Source organism: Struthio camelus, chromosome 28 (genome assembly GCF_040807025.1).
Source record: "Struthio camelus isolate bStrCam1 chromosome 28, bStrCam1.hap1, whole genome shotgun sequence".
Classification (NCBI taxonomy): domain Eukaryota; kingdom Metazoa; phylum Chordata; class Aves; order Struthioniformes; family Struthionidae; genus Struthio; species Struthio camelus.
In genome coordinates this window covers 2,739,871-2,758,502 of record NC_090969.1, presented here as the reverse complement: position 1 = coordinate 2,758,502, position 18,632 = coordinate 2,739,871, and the positions used below count along the sequence as shown (strand labels likewise).

At 63.5% G+C, this 18,632-nt stretch overlaps 1 protein-coding gene across 2 annotated transcripts; it reads right to left on the bottom strand.

The window, feature by feature from the left end:
* Positions 1-149: 149 nt before the first annotated feature.
* PPP1R1A (protein phosphatase 1 regulatory inhibitor subunit 1A) lies at positions 150-16,770 on the bottom strand. 2 transcript variants are annotated; one of them, XM_068921342.1, is made up of 7 exons: positions 16,624-16,770; positions 8,637-8,697; positions 3,489-3,526; positions 3,218-3,281; positions 2,080-2,280; positions 1,665-1,786; positions 150-1,092 (listed from the first exon to the last, which is right to left on the bottom strand). In XM_068921342.1, exons 1-6 carry the CDS (start codon positions 16,702-16,704, stop codon positions 1,665-1,667), a joined length of 567 nt encoding a protein of 188 aa, XP_068777443.1. In that variant the 5' UTR covers positions 16,705-16,770; the 3' UTR covers positions 150-1,092. The 2 variants fall into 2 exon arrangements, with proteins under 2 accessions (XP_068777443.1, XP_068777445.1); XM_068921344.1 differs by lacking the exons at positions 3,218-3,281; positions 3,489-3,526.
* Between the last annotated feature and the right edge of the window lie 1,862 nt (positions 16,771-18,632).

The following is an 18,632-nucleotide window of genomic DNA, read 5'->3' as shown; positions in this document are numbered from 1 at the left end:
CTGGTGGGCACGTTGGCAGGGGGCTGCACCCGCCGGATGGGGCTGAGCCCTGGCACTGCCCAAGCACCCATCCCAGCCACGCACCGGCGCCGGATCGGGTCCAGCACGGCTCTGTCCGCCCGGCGCGAAGGCAATGAGGAGCCGGCGTGGAGAAGGGGATCCGTTTAATAAAGGTTCACGCGACGGGTGCTCTGCGAAGCCAATGCTGCGGGTGCGGAGTGCCCGGGACGTGGGAGCGCTGCGTGCGTGCCTCGGCGTGTGCAGGGGCTCGCGCGCGTGTGCCCGACACGCGTGTGCACAGCCAGCGGCGTGTGCGCGCGCATGTGTGTGCATGCAAACTCCCATGGGCAAGGTGTACGTGAAGTCACACCCACGCGCGCGCGCACCCGCATGCCTGCGGGCACGTGGGCGTGCTCACGCAGATGTGCACAGATGTAGGTGCATGCACACGTCCATACACAAAATACGCGCACGCTCTCACACGTGTGCACGCGCACAAGCGTGCATGCACTGCCACGTGTGTGCAAGCTCACACACACACGCACAAACCCGTGGGTGCAGGCACACCCACACACGTGTGCACGAGCCAAGCAGGGCTCAGCTCCTGCGTGTCCCCGGGGGGCACGTCGCTGCTCACGGCCCTCAGCATCACCAGGGGCTGCGAGTCCCGGCCAGGCTCATCCCCCCCCGAGCCCAGGGTGCAGTGATAGCAGGGTGCCCTTGAGGTGGCCCACGGGGGACACCCCAGGGCTGGCAGTGAAAGGGGACGGTCCTGGCGCTCAGCTGAGCGGGACGAAGCGTGGAGGAGGGAGGCCGGCGCAAGCTGTGCTCGAGGCTGTGCTGCCCAGTGTCCCCGGCCACGGGTGGCCCGTTGGTGGGGCAGGCGAGGGGACAGCATGGGCAGCTCAGCTTCCCAGCCTGACCTCATCCCCGAAGCCAGGCCCTTGGCCAGCCTGTATGCGGCGGTAAAAAAAATCGTCACAAACACCCAAAACAGCCGTCGAAATCTTAAAAAACAATCATTAAAAAAAATACGGCGGTTCGGTTCCTTCGGCCCGGCCACGGCCTCGCTCCTGCCTGGCTGGTTGGCACCTGGGGACAGAGAGGGAGGGCCAAGGTGTGGGGAGGAGAAACCATGGGGCTGTGGGGTGCTGGGGCAGCCCTGACCTGCCCAGCGCCATCCTACGCTGCTGGGTCAAGCCCCATTGTGGGGTGCTGGATAAAGCCCTGTCCTGGGCTATAGGGTCCAGTCCCAGTCTGGGCTGCTGGATCTGGCCCTGTCTTGGGTTGCTGGGTTCAACCTGAACCTGAGATCCTGGGTCTGGCCCCATACTTGGTTGCTGGATCCATCCCTGACCTGGAGTGCTGGGTTCAGTCCCAACCCGAGGTGTTGGGTTCAACCCCTAAGTGGGATGCTGGGTCTAGCCCTGACCTGGGGTGTTGGGTCCAGCTCCATCCTCACCCTATTCTCTGCCAGAGCCACGTCTTTGGTGCCACCCTCACCATGTGCCTCTCTGTCCCCTTCCCCCGCCCCCAGCATGGTGTCCACCATGGTCCCATGTATGAACCCACGTGGAGCCCACCATTCCCCAGTATGTACCCACATGGAGCCCACCACACCCCAGTATGTACCCACATGGAGTCCATCATGCCCCAGTACGTACCTATTGGCTGGTGGCAGCGCCCTTGCCCACGGCCTCCTTCGGTGATATATGGGTGCCCTCGCCGGCCAGGCTTTGCCGTCCATCCCCTCGGGTGTCTGCGTGGGTGCCTGCCGCCTCCCCCTCTGTGGGTGTCACGGGACCGGTAATGAGTGCGCTTGTCCCAGCCTTGTGCCCTCCGTGCAGGTCTGGTCTGGACTGGGTGGGCATCGCACCCTCCCAGCCTGGCCTGGCACCAGGGGACACCATCCCCGGCCGAGCCCGACCCTTGCGGGGTGTCTGTGCCCTCCCCGGCACCCGCTTCTCCAGCCGCAGCTCGGGTGAAGGGAACTAGCCCTGCATCTTGGGCAGAGTTAAGGGGATGTAGGGGGAGAGCTGCTGAGAGCTCTTCTCCCGCTGCAAGCAGGGCTATACTCACTCGTGCCGGGTGCAGGGCCGCCCTCGCGCGTGGGCTGAGCGTGGGCCAGGGGGCAGGTGCCCCCGGGGCTGTGGCTGTGCTCTGTGTCACCGTGGTGGCAGCACCCGGGGCTGTGCTGGTCCTGGCTCCCTGCGGCCGCCTCGTCCTCCTCCTCGCCCTGTGCCTGCTTGCACAGGTGATGCTCCACCATCATCTGGAGCTCTGCAAGGCAGGGAGAGGTGGTGAGGCCGGGCCATGGAAAGCCCCAGTGCTCCAAAACGTGCCCGTTTCCGGGGAGGGCCACGGCACCTGCGCTGAGAGCGGATCGCAGAGGGTCGCCGTCCCTCCTCGTGCTCTCAGCGACACCAGCTAGCAGCCAAAACCACCAGTATTTAATTCCCAGTGTCTCGCCACGCTGCCAGGGCCTGATCACGAACATCCTCCAAGTGCGACTGCGATGCCTTTGCTGGCGCAGCCCCGAGCCGGCGGGGCTGCGCTGCCGCAGCTTCCCCAAGCCTGAGCCCTGTCCTTGTGACGTCCCCAACAGACGTCCCTGTGAGCAAGGCAGGACGGGACGCCCGGGTGCTCCCAGGCGAAGGGAAATACCTCCCCAACCCCCCGAGAGGGCACCGAAAGGTGGGTGGAAACTGGTCCCCTCCGGTGCTATTTGCCATGCCCTACTCCAGTGCCAGCTGCACAGGAGACAGTGCTGGGGACACAGTCGGCCCTGCACTGTGTCCCTGTGTCCCTGTTGGGCACAGTCACGCTCCCGCCCCAGGCTGGGCAGAGTCAAACGGGTCCAAGTGCTTTAAATCATCCAGCACCATGCAAAACCAGATTGGTGGCATCTGTCCCTGCTGCAACCTTGTGACCCACATGTCCCCTGCAGCACCATGGGGACGATCACCTCCACCCAAGAGGCCTGATTCAGCTGGGAAGGGATTGCCAGGGGCAGCCCAGACCCTGCTGAGCATTTCCTTGCGGTGCTGGGGACACCAGAAAGGGCTCGGTCCTGCTGCCTGGTGTGGGGACGCTCAGCGCGAGGAGCTCTGTCCCCACCCTGGAGTGACATTTCTCCCCGTCACCCAGCTTTTGGGGACCCTGGACCACGATGCTGTCCAGGCCAGCACACTGGGGCCGCCGGCAGCGCGAGCGGTACCTTTCATGGTCGGGGTGGTGCGGGAGACCTTCTTTCTCTGCCTGGGCGACATGGCCAGACCCGACTGCAAAGGAAGCGAAGGCGAGTCACCGGTGGGACATGGCGCTGGGGCAAGGCAGCTCCTGGGGTAGGGGTCACCCTGCGGCATGCTGGGCCCAAAGGACCCCGCCAGGCTTTGCCCTCCAGCCGCCCAGCACCGTGGGGGCAATTTGGCCATGCCATCTCCCCAGGCAGGACCCCGCTCCTTCCCAGTCCCCAGCATGGCACCTACCTTCAGCAGGGGGTTGGGGAGCCGGTCCTCATCGATCTCTGTGGGGCAGCATGGAGGGGGGACAGAGAGGAGCAAGAGGTTAATGGGGGGCTGGTCCCACACCACAGAATCACAAAATCACAGAATGGTTGAGGTTGGAAGGGACCTCTGGAGATCAACTCGTCCAACCCCACTGCTCAAGCAGGGTCACTATAGCAGGTTGGCCAGGACTGCGTCCAGACAGCTTTTGAATAGCTCCAAGGATGGATACTCCACAACCTCTCTGGGCAACCTCTTCCAGGGCTCTGCAACTCTCAGAGTAAAAAAGTTCTTCCTTATGTCCAGATGGAGCTTCCTGTGTTTCAGTTTATGCCCGTTGCCTCTTGTCCTGTCGCTGGACACCACGGAGAAGAGTCTGGCCTCATCCTCTTGACACCCTCCCTTCACATACTTGTACACATTGATCAGATCCCCCCTCACTCTTCTCTTCTCCAGGATGAATAGGCCCAGCTCTCTCAGCCTTTCCTCAGATGAGAGATGCGCCAGTCCCTTAACCATCTTAGTAGCCCTCCACTGGACTCATGCTAGGAGCTCTATGTCTCAGCAGACACTTCTGCTCCCAGAAGTGGACACAGTGCTCCAGAGGTGGCCTCACCAGGGCTGAGGAGAGGGGCAGGATCACCTCCCTCCACCTGCTGGTGATGCTCTTCCTAATGCAGCCCAGGAGACCATTGGCCTTCTTGGCCACAAGGGCGCATTGCTGGCTCATGGTCCACTTGTCCCCCAGGACTCCCAGGTCTTTCTCTGCAGAGCTGCTTTCCAGCAGGTCAGCCCCCAGCCTGTACTCATGCATGGGGTTCTTCCCTAGGTGCAGGACTCTGCACTTGCCTTTGTTGAATTTCATGAGGTTCCTCTCCGCCCAGCTCTCCAGCCTGTCGAGGACCCTCTGAACGGCAGCACAGCCCTCTGGTGTGTTAGCCACTCCTCCCAGTTTTGTGTCATCAGCAAACTTGCAGAGGGTGCACTCTGTCCCTTCCTCCAGGTCACTGATGAATAAGTTGAACAACATTGGACCCAGTGTTGACCCCTGGGGGACACCGCAAGCTCCAGGCCTCCAGCTAGACTTTGCGCCACTGACCACAACCCTCTGAGCTCTGCCATTCAGCCAGGTCTCAGTCCACCTCACTGTCCACTCATCTAGCCCGCGTTTCCTGAGCTTGCCTATGAGGATGTTACAGGAGAAAGTGTCGAAAGCCTTACCGAAATGAAGGTAGACAATGTCCACTGCTCCCCTCTCATCTACCCAGCCAGTCATTTCATCATAGAAGGCTATCAGGTTGGTTAAACGTTATTTCCGCTTGGTGAATCCATGCTGACTACTCCTGATCACCTTCTTATCCTTCATATGCTTGGTAATGGTATCCAGAATTAGTTGTTCCATCACCTTTCCAGTAATCAAGGTGAGGCTGACAGGCCTATAGTTCCCTGGGTCCTCCTTCTTACCCTTTTGGAAGGCTGGAGTGACACTGGCTTTCTTCCAGTCCTCAAGCACCTCTGCTGATCTCCATGACTTTTCAGAGATGATGGAGAGTGGCCTAACAATCACGTCCGCCAGCACTCATGGGTGTATCCTGTCAGGGCCCATGGCCTTGTGCAGGTCCAGTTTGCTTAAGTGATTCCCTAACTCGAGCCTCCTCCACCAAGTCTTCCTTTCTCCAGACTTTCTCCCTGGTCTTCAGGGCCTGGGATTCCTGAGGGCTGGTCTTACCAGTAAACACTGAAGCAAAGAAGGCATTCAATACCTCTGCTTTTTCTGTGTCCTTTGTTAACAGGGCCCCTTCTCCATTCAGCGCTAGGCCCACATTTCCCCTAATCCGCCTTTGTTACTGACATATTGAAAGAAGCCCTTCTTGCTGGCCTCGACATCCCTTGACAGATTAAACTCCAGATGGGCCTTGGCCTTCCCAGCCCCACCCCTGCATACTCGAACAACATCCCTATATTCCTCCCAGGTTATCTGTCCCTGCTTCCACCTTCTGTACACTTCCTTCTTCTGTTTGAGTTTTGCCAGGAGCTCCTTTTTCCTCCATGCAGGAGGACTGTTCTCCTGACCCTTTGCCTGACTTCTTGCTCATTAGGATGGACTGTTCTTGAGCTTTGAGGAGGTGATCCTTGAATATCAACCAGCTTTCTTGGACCTCTTTTCCTTCTAGAGCCCTATCCCATGGGATTCTTCCAAGCAGGTCCCTGAAGAAGCCAAAGTCTGCTCTCCTGAAGCCTAGGGTTGTGATCCTGCTTTCACCCCTGCTCCCTCCTTGCAGGATTCTGAACTCCACCATCACATGGTCACTACGGCCAAGGTTGCCAAGGTTGCCCCAGGGCAGGGTGGGCGCAGTGGTGACTGTGATCCATCCCTGGCCAGCGCCCCAGCAATAACCTGGCCCTGCTAGATTTGTCTGCCACCCCGGGAGCTTGGCATCCCAGGGTCCCTCACAATATGGATGCCACCAAGACAAGGTAGTGGTACCTACTGGCACAATGCCTGGATAATGCCCAGCCCTATGAAGCTGCTTTATCTGCAGATGATGCAGCACTGGGGACCAGCTCCCTCCGCCACTCCAGGCCCAGCAGGTGACTCAGCCCTAACAGCTGCTGGCCTGAGGGTGTTCGCAGCCTGGATCTGGATAACGGGCTTGGGTTGAGCAGGCTTTCCAAGCACCCCTGCTCATGCATGGCTCCAGCCAGCTTCCTGGAGCCAGAATTCATCCATATTTCATTGTCCAGGAGGCCGTGGGCTCGTGGGGTTCTGCGGCGCATCACGGCTCATTGCCCAACGAAGTGCTAGGATCAATCACAGCAGCTCAGCCTGCGTGGTGCTGATGCACCTGGAAATAGCCCAGGCCCTTTTCCAGCCAGCATGGGGTGCTGAGCACCCTCTGCAACCTTGGGTTTCAGCAGCTGAGGCACAAGGCAAATGAAGTAGCTCCGCTGGGGAAGCATAGAGTATTTTTGAGCTCAAATCACAGAAAGCAGCAAGTTTTCATTGGAGGAAAGCTGACATGGCTGATGCTCTCTGGTCAGCCCTGGGACTCGGGGCAGAGATGTGATATATCCCATATTGTCCTGGCTGGGTCCTCGGGTGAGGAAAGGTCACATCGCTTCAAAACTCTTGGTCCTGTGTGAATCTCTGAAGCGCTGCTTTGCCTCGCTGCGTCTCGGAGCTGCACTCGCCTGGGGCTGTGATGCTTCAGGGACCTGCGTGCCAGCACTTGATTGATGCATTTATGTCTGAAGTATTGCTCCGGAAGGAGGCTCCATTTCTGGAGATGGCATTCGGGGACAGAGGGGACAAGGAACTGCCTGGCTTCGGGGGGTTGCTAATGTGCGAGTGCTTCACGAAAGGTCACTGCTCTGAAGCGGTCTGACGCGATTTGGCGAGGTCCCTATCCCCGTTCCCACTCCCATGCCCCACCCCAGTGCCTGCAAGGTGTCCCAAACCAACACAGAGACAAAATGAGGCAGCGGCAGGGACAACTCGTCTTTGAAAAAGGCAGTTTCTGACTCCCCCAGTCCCTGCCAGGGCTGACATCAGCTGCGAGCGAGGGAGAGGAGCGGAAAGGAGACGGACTGCGATGGAGAAGGGATATGACACATCAGCCAGCCAGGATCAGACCCCAGTCCCCCAAAGGCCACAAGCTTGGTTGTACTGGGCAGGCGCTGACACAGGAGCTCTCAAATGTCACAGCTGGTGTCCCCCCCTCTGTGGCAGAGGTGGCCCCAGAGCACAGGCGGAGGTTCAGTGCCCAGCCCTGGGGAGCTGCCAGGAGTCCCTGGAAGGGCCAAGGCATGGCTGCTCGGCATGTCACAGGCAGCTGCTTCCCCTGGAGATGGATGGGCTGCAAGGGGCCGCGGGGTTGTGATACCAGTGCCCATTCCTGGAAATGCAGCCCTGAGCAGAGATGGGGGAGCAGGGCAGGGCCAGGGACATGCTGGAGACACCCAACCCTGTGCGAGGCCAGTGCGGGCAAGCCACGGGGCTTTGCGTGCTGGAGTTCAACACATGGCACGAGGCTCTGCTCCTCCAATCAGTGCACTGGGGTCCCCGAGCACTGTGCACTGGAGTACAGAGTCCCTGAGCATCACGCGAGGGTGTCCCTGAGCATGACGGACTTGGTCCCTGAGCACCATAAATGGGTCCAGAGCACAATGCACTGCAGTCCTTGAGCACCTGCACTAGGATCCTTGAGCACCACGTACTGGGGGATCCCTAAGCACCACATCCTGGGGATCCTTGAGCACCTGCACTAGGATCCCCGAGTACCATGTCCTGGGGCTCCATGAGGACCATGTGCTGGGGGGTCCATGAGCACCACGTACCGCAGAAATCTTGAGGTCCGTGTACTGAGATGCCTGAACACAACATATGGGAGTCCCTGAGCATCAGGCACTGGGGGTCCCTGAGCACCACATACTGGAGGATCCCTGAGCTCCATGTCCTCGAGGATCCCTAAGCATCATGCACTAGGCACCTCGAGCACCATTTCCTGAGGTCTCTGAGCACTATATACTGGAGGATCCCTGAGCACAACACATTGGGGTCCCTGAGCACCTTGTCCTAGCGTACTTGGGCACCATGTACTGGGGATCCTCGAGCACCATGTACTGGGGGACCCCAAACATCATGTACTGAGGTCCCGGAGCACCACATCCTGGGATCCCTGAGCACCATGTGCTGGGGTCCCTGAGGACCACATACTGGAAGATCCCTGAGCACCATATCCTGGGGATCACTGAGCACCACGTACTGGAGATTGCTAAACACCACGTACCAAGCGCTGCTGACCACAGCCTACCCTGTTTTGGGTACCTGAGCACCACACGACAGCTGCATGCCTGACCAGCCATGTTCTTGCCACATGTTGGCTGCTTGCACTGCCTGTGCTGGGGTCCCCTCATGTCACCTAGCTCACCAGCACATCCTAAGGCACTCAGCACCCTTGTGACTGGGCCTCCATGGCTGGGTGACCCACGGGAGCCTGGCAGCTGCTTGCCCTCCTAGCGTGCCGAGGCAGCAAGGAGGCACCAGCTCGAGACAGACTCTGGGGTGGGCTGAGCTGGTGCTAGATCCCAACATGTCTTGGGGACGTCGTGACACATGGGAGGACCCACCTGGGGATGACTGGTCGCTGCTTAGAACTAAGTTGGCAGGAGTCGGTCGGCGTCGTCGGATCTAGAGAGATGGAAAAGAGTTGTGGTTCACAGCTGCCCTCTGAACCCCATCGCAAATCCATGCCCTTGGCCACCTGTGGGGCTCAGCCACCATCCGGGGGAGTCTGAGAACCAGCACTCGGCTTGTTTACTCCCCTTGCACTGGGTGCACAAGCCTGTGTTGAAAGCATGGGAAAACCATGGCTAATGGAAATGTGTTCCCGATCCTCGGCCATCCCAGCGCGCTCACGTTTTGCATGGATGCTGAGAAACCTCTTTAGAAATGGCTGCACGAAATGCTCAGCATGACGCGTGGTCGCAGTCACTTTCAAATACAAACTTGGGGGGAGAATCAGTCAACCCCCTCGCCCCAGCTTTGGTGCCCTGCTGAACAGCCCAGCGGGGACGGCATCCTCATTGTTTGTGCACCCATCCCTCCTCTGGAGACTGAATTTTAGCAGTCTGGGATTAAATACCAATCTGGCCTGGGAGCCTGGAGCAGAGCCCAGCCTCCTGGTGCAACAGGAGGGCTCTGACCGCAAGGCTGCAGAGCCATGGTCTCCTTGGGCCGGGTCTGGGCAGCTCATATGGAGTCTTGTCCTGAAGGACCCGGCCACGGAGCTCCCATCCTCCGGCGAGGCTCTAACCACTTGGCTATTGCTCCCGTGCGGGTGGGCATGGACCATACAGACCTGCCGGTGCTGAGACCTTCCCCAGACCTGGCCTCAGGCCTGCATCATGGGGACACAGGACTTAGGGCAGCGGTGGCCCCGCAGGGACGGCGGACACAGATCGCGGATGGCAGTGGGCCCTGAGCCCTGCTCGGCGGCTCCAGCAGCCTTTGCAGGATGCACATGTCTTTTACATCAACATCTTCCACATCTTCTGGCCAACATGGAAAATATGAACTCTAACAAGGGCCAGGAACTAATTATACCCCAGTACCGGGAAGTGCTCAGGGACACTGGTGCTGGCCCATGTCACTGGGGCCCTGCCCTTCCTCCTTGGCCTTGTGCACAGTCCTCCTCATGCAGCAAGACACCGAGAGCTGTCAAGGCAGCACTGAAAGCTCAGGGCCGGCTGGGGGACGTGGTGACGCACTGGCAGGTCTGGCAGTGGCTGCACATGGCGGTCAGTCCTGTCCCCTACACTTCCCCAGTAAATTGTCTCTGGCTGTGCCCAGCAAGGGGCCACTGCTGACTGCCCTGGCTTCCTGGGATCCTTGGAGATGTCCAAGGCACCCCGATCCCCCTGGTCGGTGGGAGTTGGGGGGTCCAAATAGCTCAGGCATAATAACGATGGTCATCTCAGTGGGATGTGGGGTACTGCAGAGTGTCCCTGCCTGGTAGAGTCCAAAACTGTCCCCTTCATGGAGGTGACACGGTGGGGACAAACTCTGGCACATGCGTGGCCAAGCAGGCTATGAGTCAGCATTGGGGTTAGGAGCCAGGCAGGGATGTGGGTCCCAGCTGGCTTTGGGGCATCTTTGGGGACGATCTCATCTCAGTCTGGACATATCTGGAGTGCAGAGATCCAGGTCGGTGCCTGCCACGGTAGAGGGAAGGAGCTGTCACAGACCTCAGCTAGTATCACATCCACATGGATGCTCTCCCATGTCCTTGCTCAAGGTCACTGCCATGGAGAGGGTTCAGCCCAGGCTCCGCCTGCCCCTGCACCCAGGCCCAGGGGGCATCCTGGCACTAGTGCTGCCCCGTGCCTTGGCCGTGGTGCACACCGAGGTGCTGCGAGAGGACTTGGTGGCCCGGAGCAGCAGTCCTGGCCCGGCGACATGCCCTGAGCAGATCTTTCCACCTCTCCCCTCCTGCACTATGGAGGCATCTGTAAGACCAGCCCGCAGCTATGCCCTGTGTGCACGGCCTGGGAACAGCAGGGTAAGAGCTGCGTGGCCCCCCTTTCTGAGCGAGGTTTAAAGCAATCCTCTCCGGAGAGGAGGGGAGAAGCGCAGCTGGGTGCTGAGCACCCAGCACCCGTGCCCAGGGAGCAGGCAGGGGCCATCGGGCTAAGCCGTGGCCTGGCCGGCATCGCAACGCGTTCGTTCACCGGGTTTCTCTACTGACCCAGTAACTCCGAGTCTCCTCAAATATGAATTTCCAAAAGAGGATTCTCCGGCTTCCCTAATGAGCGGGGATGCCGAATGGGATGCTAATGAGATGCTAATGAGCAGGCACTAGGCAGCGCAGCTCCGGTGGGCGGCTGGAGCAGTCGGAGGAAAACCCCTCCTGTCTCTGGGCCGCGACGAGCCCAAGCCCACCCTGCCGGCCCCCGGCGCCTCTGTGTCAGCAGCGTTGCCATAGAAACCCACGATCTGGATTTTAAACGGAGATTAGAGGGAGACAAAAAAAAAAATCTCCGTTTTCCCTGTGATGAGCCCCCCCCGCCCAGAGTGGCCCAGTTCCCAGGGGTGGCTGGTGCGAGAGCACAGATTTGGGCCGGGAGCGGGGCGAACAGACTTCGCCTCCCTCCCCTTGACCAGGTGCCAGCGGCCATCTGCCACCGAGCGCTTAGCGCTATCCCTCCGCGAGAGCGTGTGCCATGCCGGCCCTCCTCCGCCAGGCCACTCGGCGCCGGCACCCGCGCGTGCGGGACTGCAAGGCTCCGGGTACCAGCCGTCCCGCCGCAAGGGAGCTGGGATGGGCTGGATTTGGCCCGCCAGACCCTGTTGGGACTGTCCCAAGCTGAGCTGCTGCTCCTTGGGGTACCCATGAGAAGCCAGCCCCACGGATAGGTTATCCTGTCCCAGCCTCAGCGACATCGCACATCAGCACCTCGGGGCGCTGGGTGCCTGGCACCCACCTCCTTCTTGAAGCACCCAGAGCACCAGGCGATGACAGAGGTTGCTCCGGGTCTGCAAAACCTCTGCTTGCAGCATCCTCCAGGTGGGCCGGGAGCTGCAAGGCTCGCAGGCTTCCCCTCTCCCAGGTCAGCATTGGCACGGGGGCAAATTTAACCCCCAGCTGCTATTGCTGGGGGGCTGCCAAGGGAGAGGAGACTCTTTGAGCAGGCTTGGAGCCACCTCCTTGCTTCCTGCTATCTCCTGCCCAGCCCAGGGCAACTTAGAGCCACCCGCGGGCTGCTCTAGTGCCTACGAGCCCTCCCCGAAGCATGGGGCAGAGCTGCGGGCCCCACGGCTTTGCAGTGCCAGCACCTCCTCCGGGCAGGGCCACGGAGCGTTTCAGAGCCGCTCTCGCCCTCGCGAAGCAGCCGTCCCCTCCACGCGGGGCAGGAGCGAGGACGAGGTGAAGAAAGCCGGCGCGAGCCGTTCAAGGTCACGCCGCCGGGGCCGGGAGCCGAGTGCCACAGACCCGCTGCTCCAACCGCTGCGCTTCCTTTCCCACTGCAGCCCGGGCAGAGGACCCAGGAGTCCTGGCCCGGAGCCCTGGGTGTGAGCACAGGCTGCTCCCCGCCCCGGTACCCTGCTGCGGGATGCTCTGGCCCCAGGCTGGCTGCAGCCCTCCCTCCTCCAGCTCCTCCTCTGCCTCCAAGCTGGGGTTTTGCTACTCTCCTGCCTCAGCTATTTTTAGATCAATCTCCACCATCGATTAAGAAATGCCACGGACAAAAGCAGCAGGAATCCTGCTCCGCCAGCATGTATCGGGCACGGCATCTGCAAGGGGCTCGGGTGGGTAGGCAGGAGAGGAAGACCGGTCCCGCCAGCTCCCTCCGCGGTGTCCCATGGGGGCCAAAAGCTGGCGGCTGCCCTGTCTCACAAGCCCACAGCCACAATCCTGAGAGATGCTCAGTGATACACAAGCCCCCGAGCGGAGACGAGGCCCTGGAGCAGCGTCGGCTGAGGGCACGGGTGGGCGTCAGGGTCCGGCCAGCGAGGGGACCTTCAATGCAATGAACTCAGTGGGGGACCTGTGGAAGAGGTGGAAGCTGGATCCAACCCGTCTCCCTTCTTGGATAGTAAGAGAGCAGGATCGGGGACCAGAAGGGGATCTCGCTAGGACTCGGAAGAGCAAGCGCCTGGTGGGTGGGCTCCCGCGCCCGCAGCAGCCTTGTTGCATCTTCCAGGCAGCACAAGCGGCCGCCAACCCAGAATAACAATAACCTGGGCCTGTTTATTCAGCAGTTCTCCGGAGACATTCAAACGTCCTTCCCGTGCGGCGCTGGGAAACACAAACGCTGCAAGGGGGCTGAGGGACCCGGCCCGCCGGGGGCTCGCCTGCGCGTCCCCTTCCCGGCGCGTCTCTCGGCGTGACGGGGCGAACGGCGGGGACACGCTCTGCTTGGGGCCGGCTCCCGGGAGAGGTGCTGAGCGGTCTCTGCCGCTCGGTCCCCAGCCTGTGCCAAGTGGCGGCAGAGCAGTGACGTGGGCAACCAGCACCTGGGGGGGGGGGGGGGGGCAAAGCCCTGGACGAAGCTTGGCTCTGCTCTGAGCTGCACCCATGGGTGGCACCCAGGGCAGACCCGTTTAGGTCCTTCTCTGCAGGGACACCCTAGAAAAGGGGCGATGCAAGCCCAGGGAGGGGACGCCGGCACTGTCACTGGCCCAGCCTGCAGCGGGATGCTGCTGCCACCGCACGCCCGTGAGTCTGTCTGCCAACGGCGTCGCGCCCCCGACGCAGCCCCCGTGACCCGCCGTCCCCACCATGACGTGGCCCCGGGGGTTCGTGGAGCAGAGGGGCTGTGGCTTTACCGTGTGTTAAGCGGGGAAAACGCCACCCCACGAACGGGAGCTGGCACAACAGGACATCACCCCCGTGACGCCGATGTGACATCGGGGCGGTGCACAGAGTGAGCGATAACCGGGCACCGCGTGGGACGGGACGCTGCTTTCCTCCCGCGGGCCGGGCTCTGCTGCTCTGCCTTCGCCCCGGGGACTGCGAACGTGGCGTCCCCGGCCCCGAAGAAACGCCCCGACGGTGCCGCAAGCCAGCGCTGGAACGAGCAGCCGAGGCTGCCTGTCCTCGGCCCCCACCCTTCCCGCCTGGACGGTGCCGGCCGCCCGGCCCGGCGCTGCGTGCAGGAACCGCAGCTCTTCCTGCCCGTGTCCCCAGAGCTCCTGGGGACCGGCAAAGCGCCGGGATTTGGTACACGCAAGGCAGGTGGCTGTAAACATCGGCGGAGGCGAAGCGAGGGGAGCTGCCCCAGCCAGACCCAAGGTCCCAGCGATCTCCTTCCCCCAGGCTGGAAAACGGGGTGCAAATCACAGTACGCCCGTTCTGCCCTTCCTCCATCCCCGGGCAAACACGCTGCGTCACTCCGCACCCTGCGAGGACCGGGGCTGGCTCACGCGCGGGTGCTGCGCGCCCACGAGCGCGGTGCAAGGGCCAGCTCGACCTGCTGGGCTGCCCCGGCTTACACCAGCCCCGGATTTGGCCCTGGATTTAGGGTCTCTGCGAGCTGGCCACCGGCCTGGCTCTGTTTTAGGACGACCAGGGTGTTGGGGACAGTGGGGACACTGTGCTCCATCCTCGTCTCTCGGCTGCCCGGAGCTGGGGCAACGCACACCCATCAGGTTGTGCACCCTCGGCAGCGGGTGCTCAGCACCCAGGGCCTCTTGGAAGAGAGGGGATAGGAAGGTCCCATTTGCTGACCCTATCCAGACCGGTGCTCTCCATTCTGGAGTGACATCAGCCCCGAGCTGCCAAACTCTGTCCTTTCCCCAAATCAGGGCGCCAACAACCAACCTGCCCCAGCTGAGACACGCTGAACTCCCCTGGGAGGGGAAACTGAGGCACGGGACTCACCCAGGCCGCTTTGCAGGATCGTGCCTGAGCCCCGCGTGCCTTGCAGCCCAGGCGGCCGGGAAGCGGGACGCGGGCGCCTCTGCTCGTGGCTCGAGCAAAGCAGCATCCTGCCGAGGCGGGTGCCAGAGCGGGGAAGCGGGGGGCTCTCACCTCTCGCTTGGCAGTCCCCCCCCCCCCCCAGGCTTTCACACTGGCTCTCGCACCGCTGTGCGATGCCAGGCTCTGGGCAGCCTCGCTGCAAATGAGCCGCGCAGCAGCCACAGATGGTGCGTGGCAGTATTTAGCGACAGCGCGACGCTCGCTGCGGAGACGGCCCGCGTCGGCCTCCGCGCCGCTGGCAGCGCCCGGTCCCGGCCGCCTGCCCGACGTCGCCTGCCGCGGGGGGCCGGGGCTCCCGGCCGTGCCCGGCCCGCCTGCTGAATTGCCGGGGACACCGAGGATGCGGGGCCAGCTGGGACCCCCATGGGACCCCTGGTCAAACAGCAGCTCTGGGATGAGACTCCGCTCCCTTCCTCCTAAGACAGCCCCAGCCTTGTTCGGCAGCCTCCAGAGCCAGCGCAGAGCTGTTCGCGCCTGAAAATCAAGGTGTCTGCGGCTGCGTTTTGGTTTCAGCGCCTGTCGGCATGGGCTGGATGGTGTTTGCAAGCATTTCTTTTTGCTGTCCTGGAGCAACCCCTGCCTTTCCTTCCCGAGCGCAGACGTCTCCCCGCAGTCCCCGGCCTCCCGGCGCCAGGGCTGGGTACACGCTCGCTGCTTGGGAGAACGGCGGGGGCTAAAAAAACCTCCTGACGGCTGCGTGGGGCAGGGCAAGAGGGGTCGGGCTGCTCAGTCCTGGCTGGTCCTGCTGTGCCCTGAGTTTCCCCCTGCCCGGCACCCCCAGCGCAGCCCAGCCCTGGGTCCCCCGCCACCTCCCCCCGGCTGGGCCACCCTGACATGCAATACCTGCTGCTATATTAGTCCCGGCGGGGACATCCGCCGGGCCAAGACAGTTTTGCAATGTGCTCATAGGGCCGATCCCCGCTTCGCGTCCCCTCCTTCCCCCCGCAGCGGGGCTGTCCCGGCTCCGGGGTGCACGGCACCTTGCACCCGGTCTCTCGAGGAGCGTCAAGCGCTCCCCACCCGCTCTGCTCTCCCTCTTTGCCACCTCGCCGCCTTGTAAAACTGGCGGGTGGGCGACGGGCGAGCTCTGCACGTCCGCTGAGCCAAGGCCCTGCCTCGTGCCTGCTCCCAAGGGTCAACGTTTCTGCTGGATCCCTTCCAGTCCAAGCAAAGATTGAGCAAGGGGCTGGCAGCCGGGGCAGGTGGGGGTGGCTGGAGAGGTCCCAGAGATCGGGTGGCCGCGGGGGCTCGTAACACTAGACCTGACCTCCAGCAGCCCAGATGGCATTGCGCTGAGCGAGCAAATGGCACCTGGCTCGGCACGGCCACCCTGCGCCTGGCCAGGCGGCTCCGACCTCTCCGCTGGCCCGTGGGTGCCGGGCTAGCTCCGAGCCCAAGGACACGCTTTGGATTCGGCCCGGTGCTGGGTGGCTGTCCCCGCGCAGGGCTAGGGCCTGTCCCCAGTGCCAGGTCCCCATCAGTGCTCCGCCGCATCCCACATCACACCCAGCCCTGTGCCACCCGCCCCAGGGATGGCTCCTGGCCCCGACACACGCGCCCGTCCCACGCAGCGCCCGGTCCCCGCACCGTGCCCCTCGCCCGGCGCGCCACGCCAGCCCCCCATGCCACCCCAGCACGCTGCCAACACGGTGCCCGCTGCTCCCCGCGCACGATGCCCTGCATCCCGCCCGGTGCACGGCACCCAGCGGTGCCAGCCGCCGCCCTGGCACCGGCGCTGCCGGCTCTGGAGCCTGGGGGTGCTTTGTGCCCCCAGGGTCCCCGCGCACCCTGCCCTGCCCCAGGCACGCTGCACGGCCACCCTTGCCGGTGGCCACCGCTGCCCTCGCCGTGTCCTTCCCGTGCCCACAGCCTGCTGCGCTGCCCGCTGTCCCCCGGTCCCCGCTGCTCCTGGCAGCCCCGCTGCCTCCCGGTTCCGCCCGGTCCAGGCAGCCCTGGCGCTCCCCGGTCCCCGCCGTCCCCCTGCGGTGCCCGCTTCCCCCCGGGGTCCCCTCCCGGCTCGCCCGCCCTGCCCCGCCCGCTGCTCCCAGTTCCCCCCAGTGCTCCCAGTTCCCCTCAGTGCTCCCCGTTGCCCCCAGCGCTCCCAGTGCTCCCCGTTGCCCCCGGTGCCGCCCCACCTGCTCGGCCGCCTCCGGGTCGAGGTGCGGCTCCAGCAGCGGCACCGTGAACTGGATCTTGCGGGGGCTGTTGGGCTCCATGGCGGGCGGCTCCTCCCGGCGGCTCCCGGCGGCTCCCGGCGGCTCCCGGCCCTGCCTGGGCCGCCCCGCCCCGGTCCCGCCCCGGTCCCGCCCCGGCCCCGCTCCGGCCCGGCCCGGCCCGGCTCGGCTCGGTTCGGCTCGGCCCGGCCCGGTTCGGCTCGGCTCGGCTCGGCCCGGTTCGGCTCGGCCCGGTTAGGCTCGGCCCGGTTCGGTTCGGCTCGGCCCGGCCCGGCTCGGCTCGGTTCGGCTCGGCCCGGCCCGGTTCGGCTCGGCTCGGCTCGGCTCGGCTCGGCTCGGCCCGGTTCGGCTCGGCCCGGTTAGGCTCGGCTCGGATCGGTTCGGCTCGGCCCGGCCCGGCTCGGCTCGGTTCGGCTCGGCCCGGCCCGGTTCGGCTCGGCTCGGCTCGGCTCGGCTCGGCTCGGCTCGGCTCGGTTCGGCTCGGCTCGGCCCGGCTCGGCTCGGCTCGGCCCGGCCCGGCCCGGCTCGGTTCGGCTCGGCCCGGCCCGGTTCGGCTCGGCTCGGCTCGGCTCGGCTCGGCTCGGCTCGGCTCGGTTCGGCTCGGCTCGGCCCGGTTCGGCTCGGCTCGGCTCGGCTCGGCTCGGTTCGGTTCGGCTCGGCTCGGCCCGGCTCGGCTTGGCCCGGTTCGGTTTGGCTCGGCTCGGTTCGGCTCGGCTCGGCCCGGCTCGGCCCGGCTCGGCTCGGCTCGGCCCGGCTCGCTGCCCGGAGCTGCCCCAGCCCCAGCGCCGCTGGTTGAGCCCGGCTCGGCGGACACCGGGACCTGACGGGGCGGACACCCGGGCACACGCCTGCCCGGACAGCGGCACGGACACGCGGACACACAGCAGGACAGACACGTGGGCGTGCACTGGGACGGACATGCAGACAGGCACTGGGACAGACGCACGGACACACACCGGGACAGACCCGTGGACACACACTGGGACGGGCACTGGGATGGACATGCAGACAGGCACTGGGACAGACGCACGGACACACACCGGGACAGACCCGTGGACACACACTGGGACGGGCACTGGGACGGACATGCAGACAGGCACTGGGACAGACGCACGGACACACACCGGGACAGACCCGTGGACACACACTGGGACGGGCACTGGGACGGACATGCAGACAGGCACTGGGACAGACGCACGGACACACACCGGGACAGACCCGTGGACACACACTGGGACGGGCACTGGGACGGACGTGCAGACAGGCACTGGGACAGACCCATGGACACACACTGGGACGGGCACTGGGACGGACGTGCAGACAGGCACTGGGACAGACGCACGGACACACACTGGGACAGACCCGTGGACACACACTGGGACGGGCACTGGGACGGACACGCAGACACGCACTGGGATGCATACTGGGACAGACACTGGGACGGACATGCAGACAGGCACTGGGACAGACGCACGGACACACACCGGGACAGACGTGTGGACACGCACTGGGACTGACACTGGGACAGACATGCAGACATGCACTGGGACGGACACATGGACACACACCAGGATGGACACACAGACATGCACTGGGACGGACACATGAACACATACCGGGACAGACATGCAGACACGCACTGGGACAGACACTGGGATAGACACCAGGACACATTGTAGGACAGACTCCGGGATGGGTCCTGGGACAGACACACAGACAGAAACATGGACACTCACCTGTGCAGACACACGAGCAGACAGTGGGACACGTTGCAGGACAGACACCGGGACAGACCTTGGGATGGACACAGGGGTGCACCCTGAGACAGACACACAGACAGAAATATGGACAGACACACAGACACACACCAGGACAGACACTGGGACAGGCATGCAGATAGACTCCCGAACAGACACAGGGACACATGGGCACACCCACAGAGAGACACCAGGACCCAGGGACAGGTACAT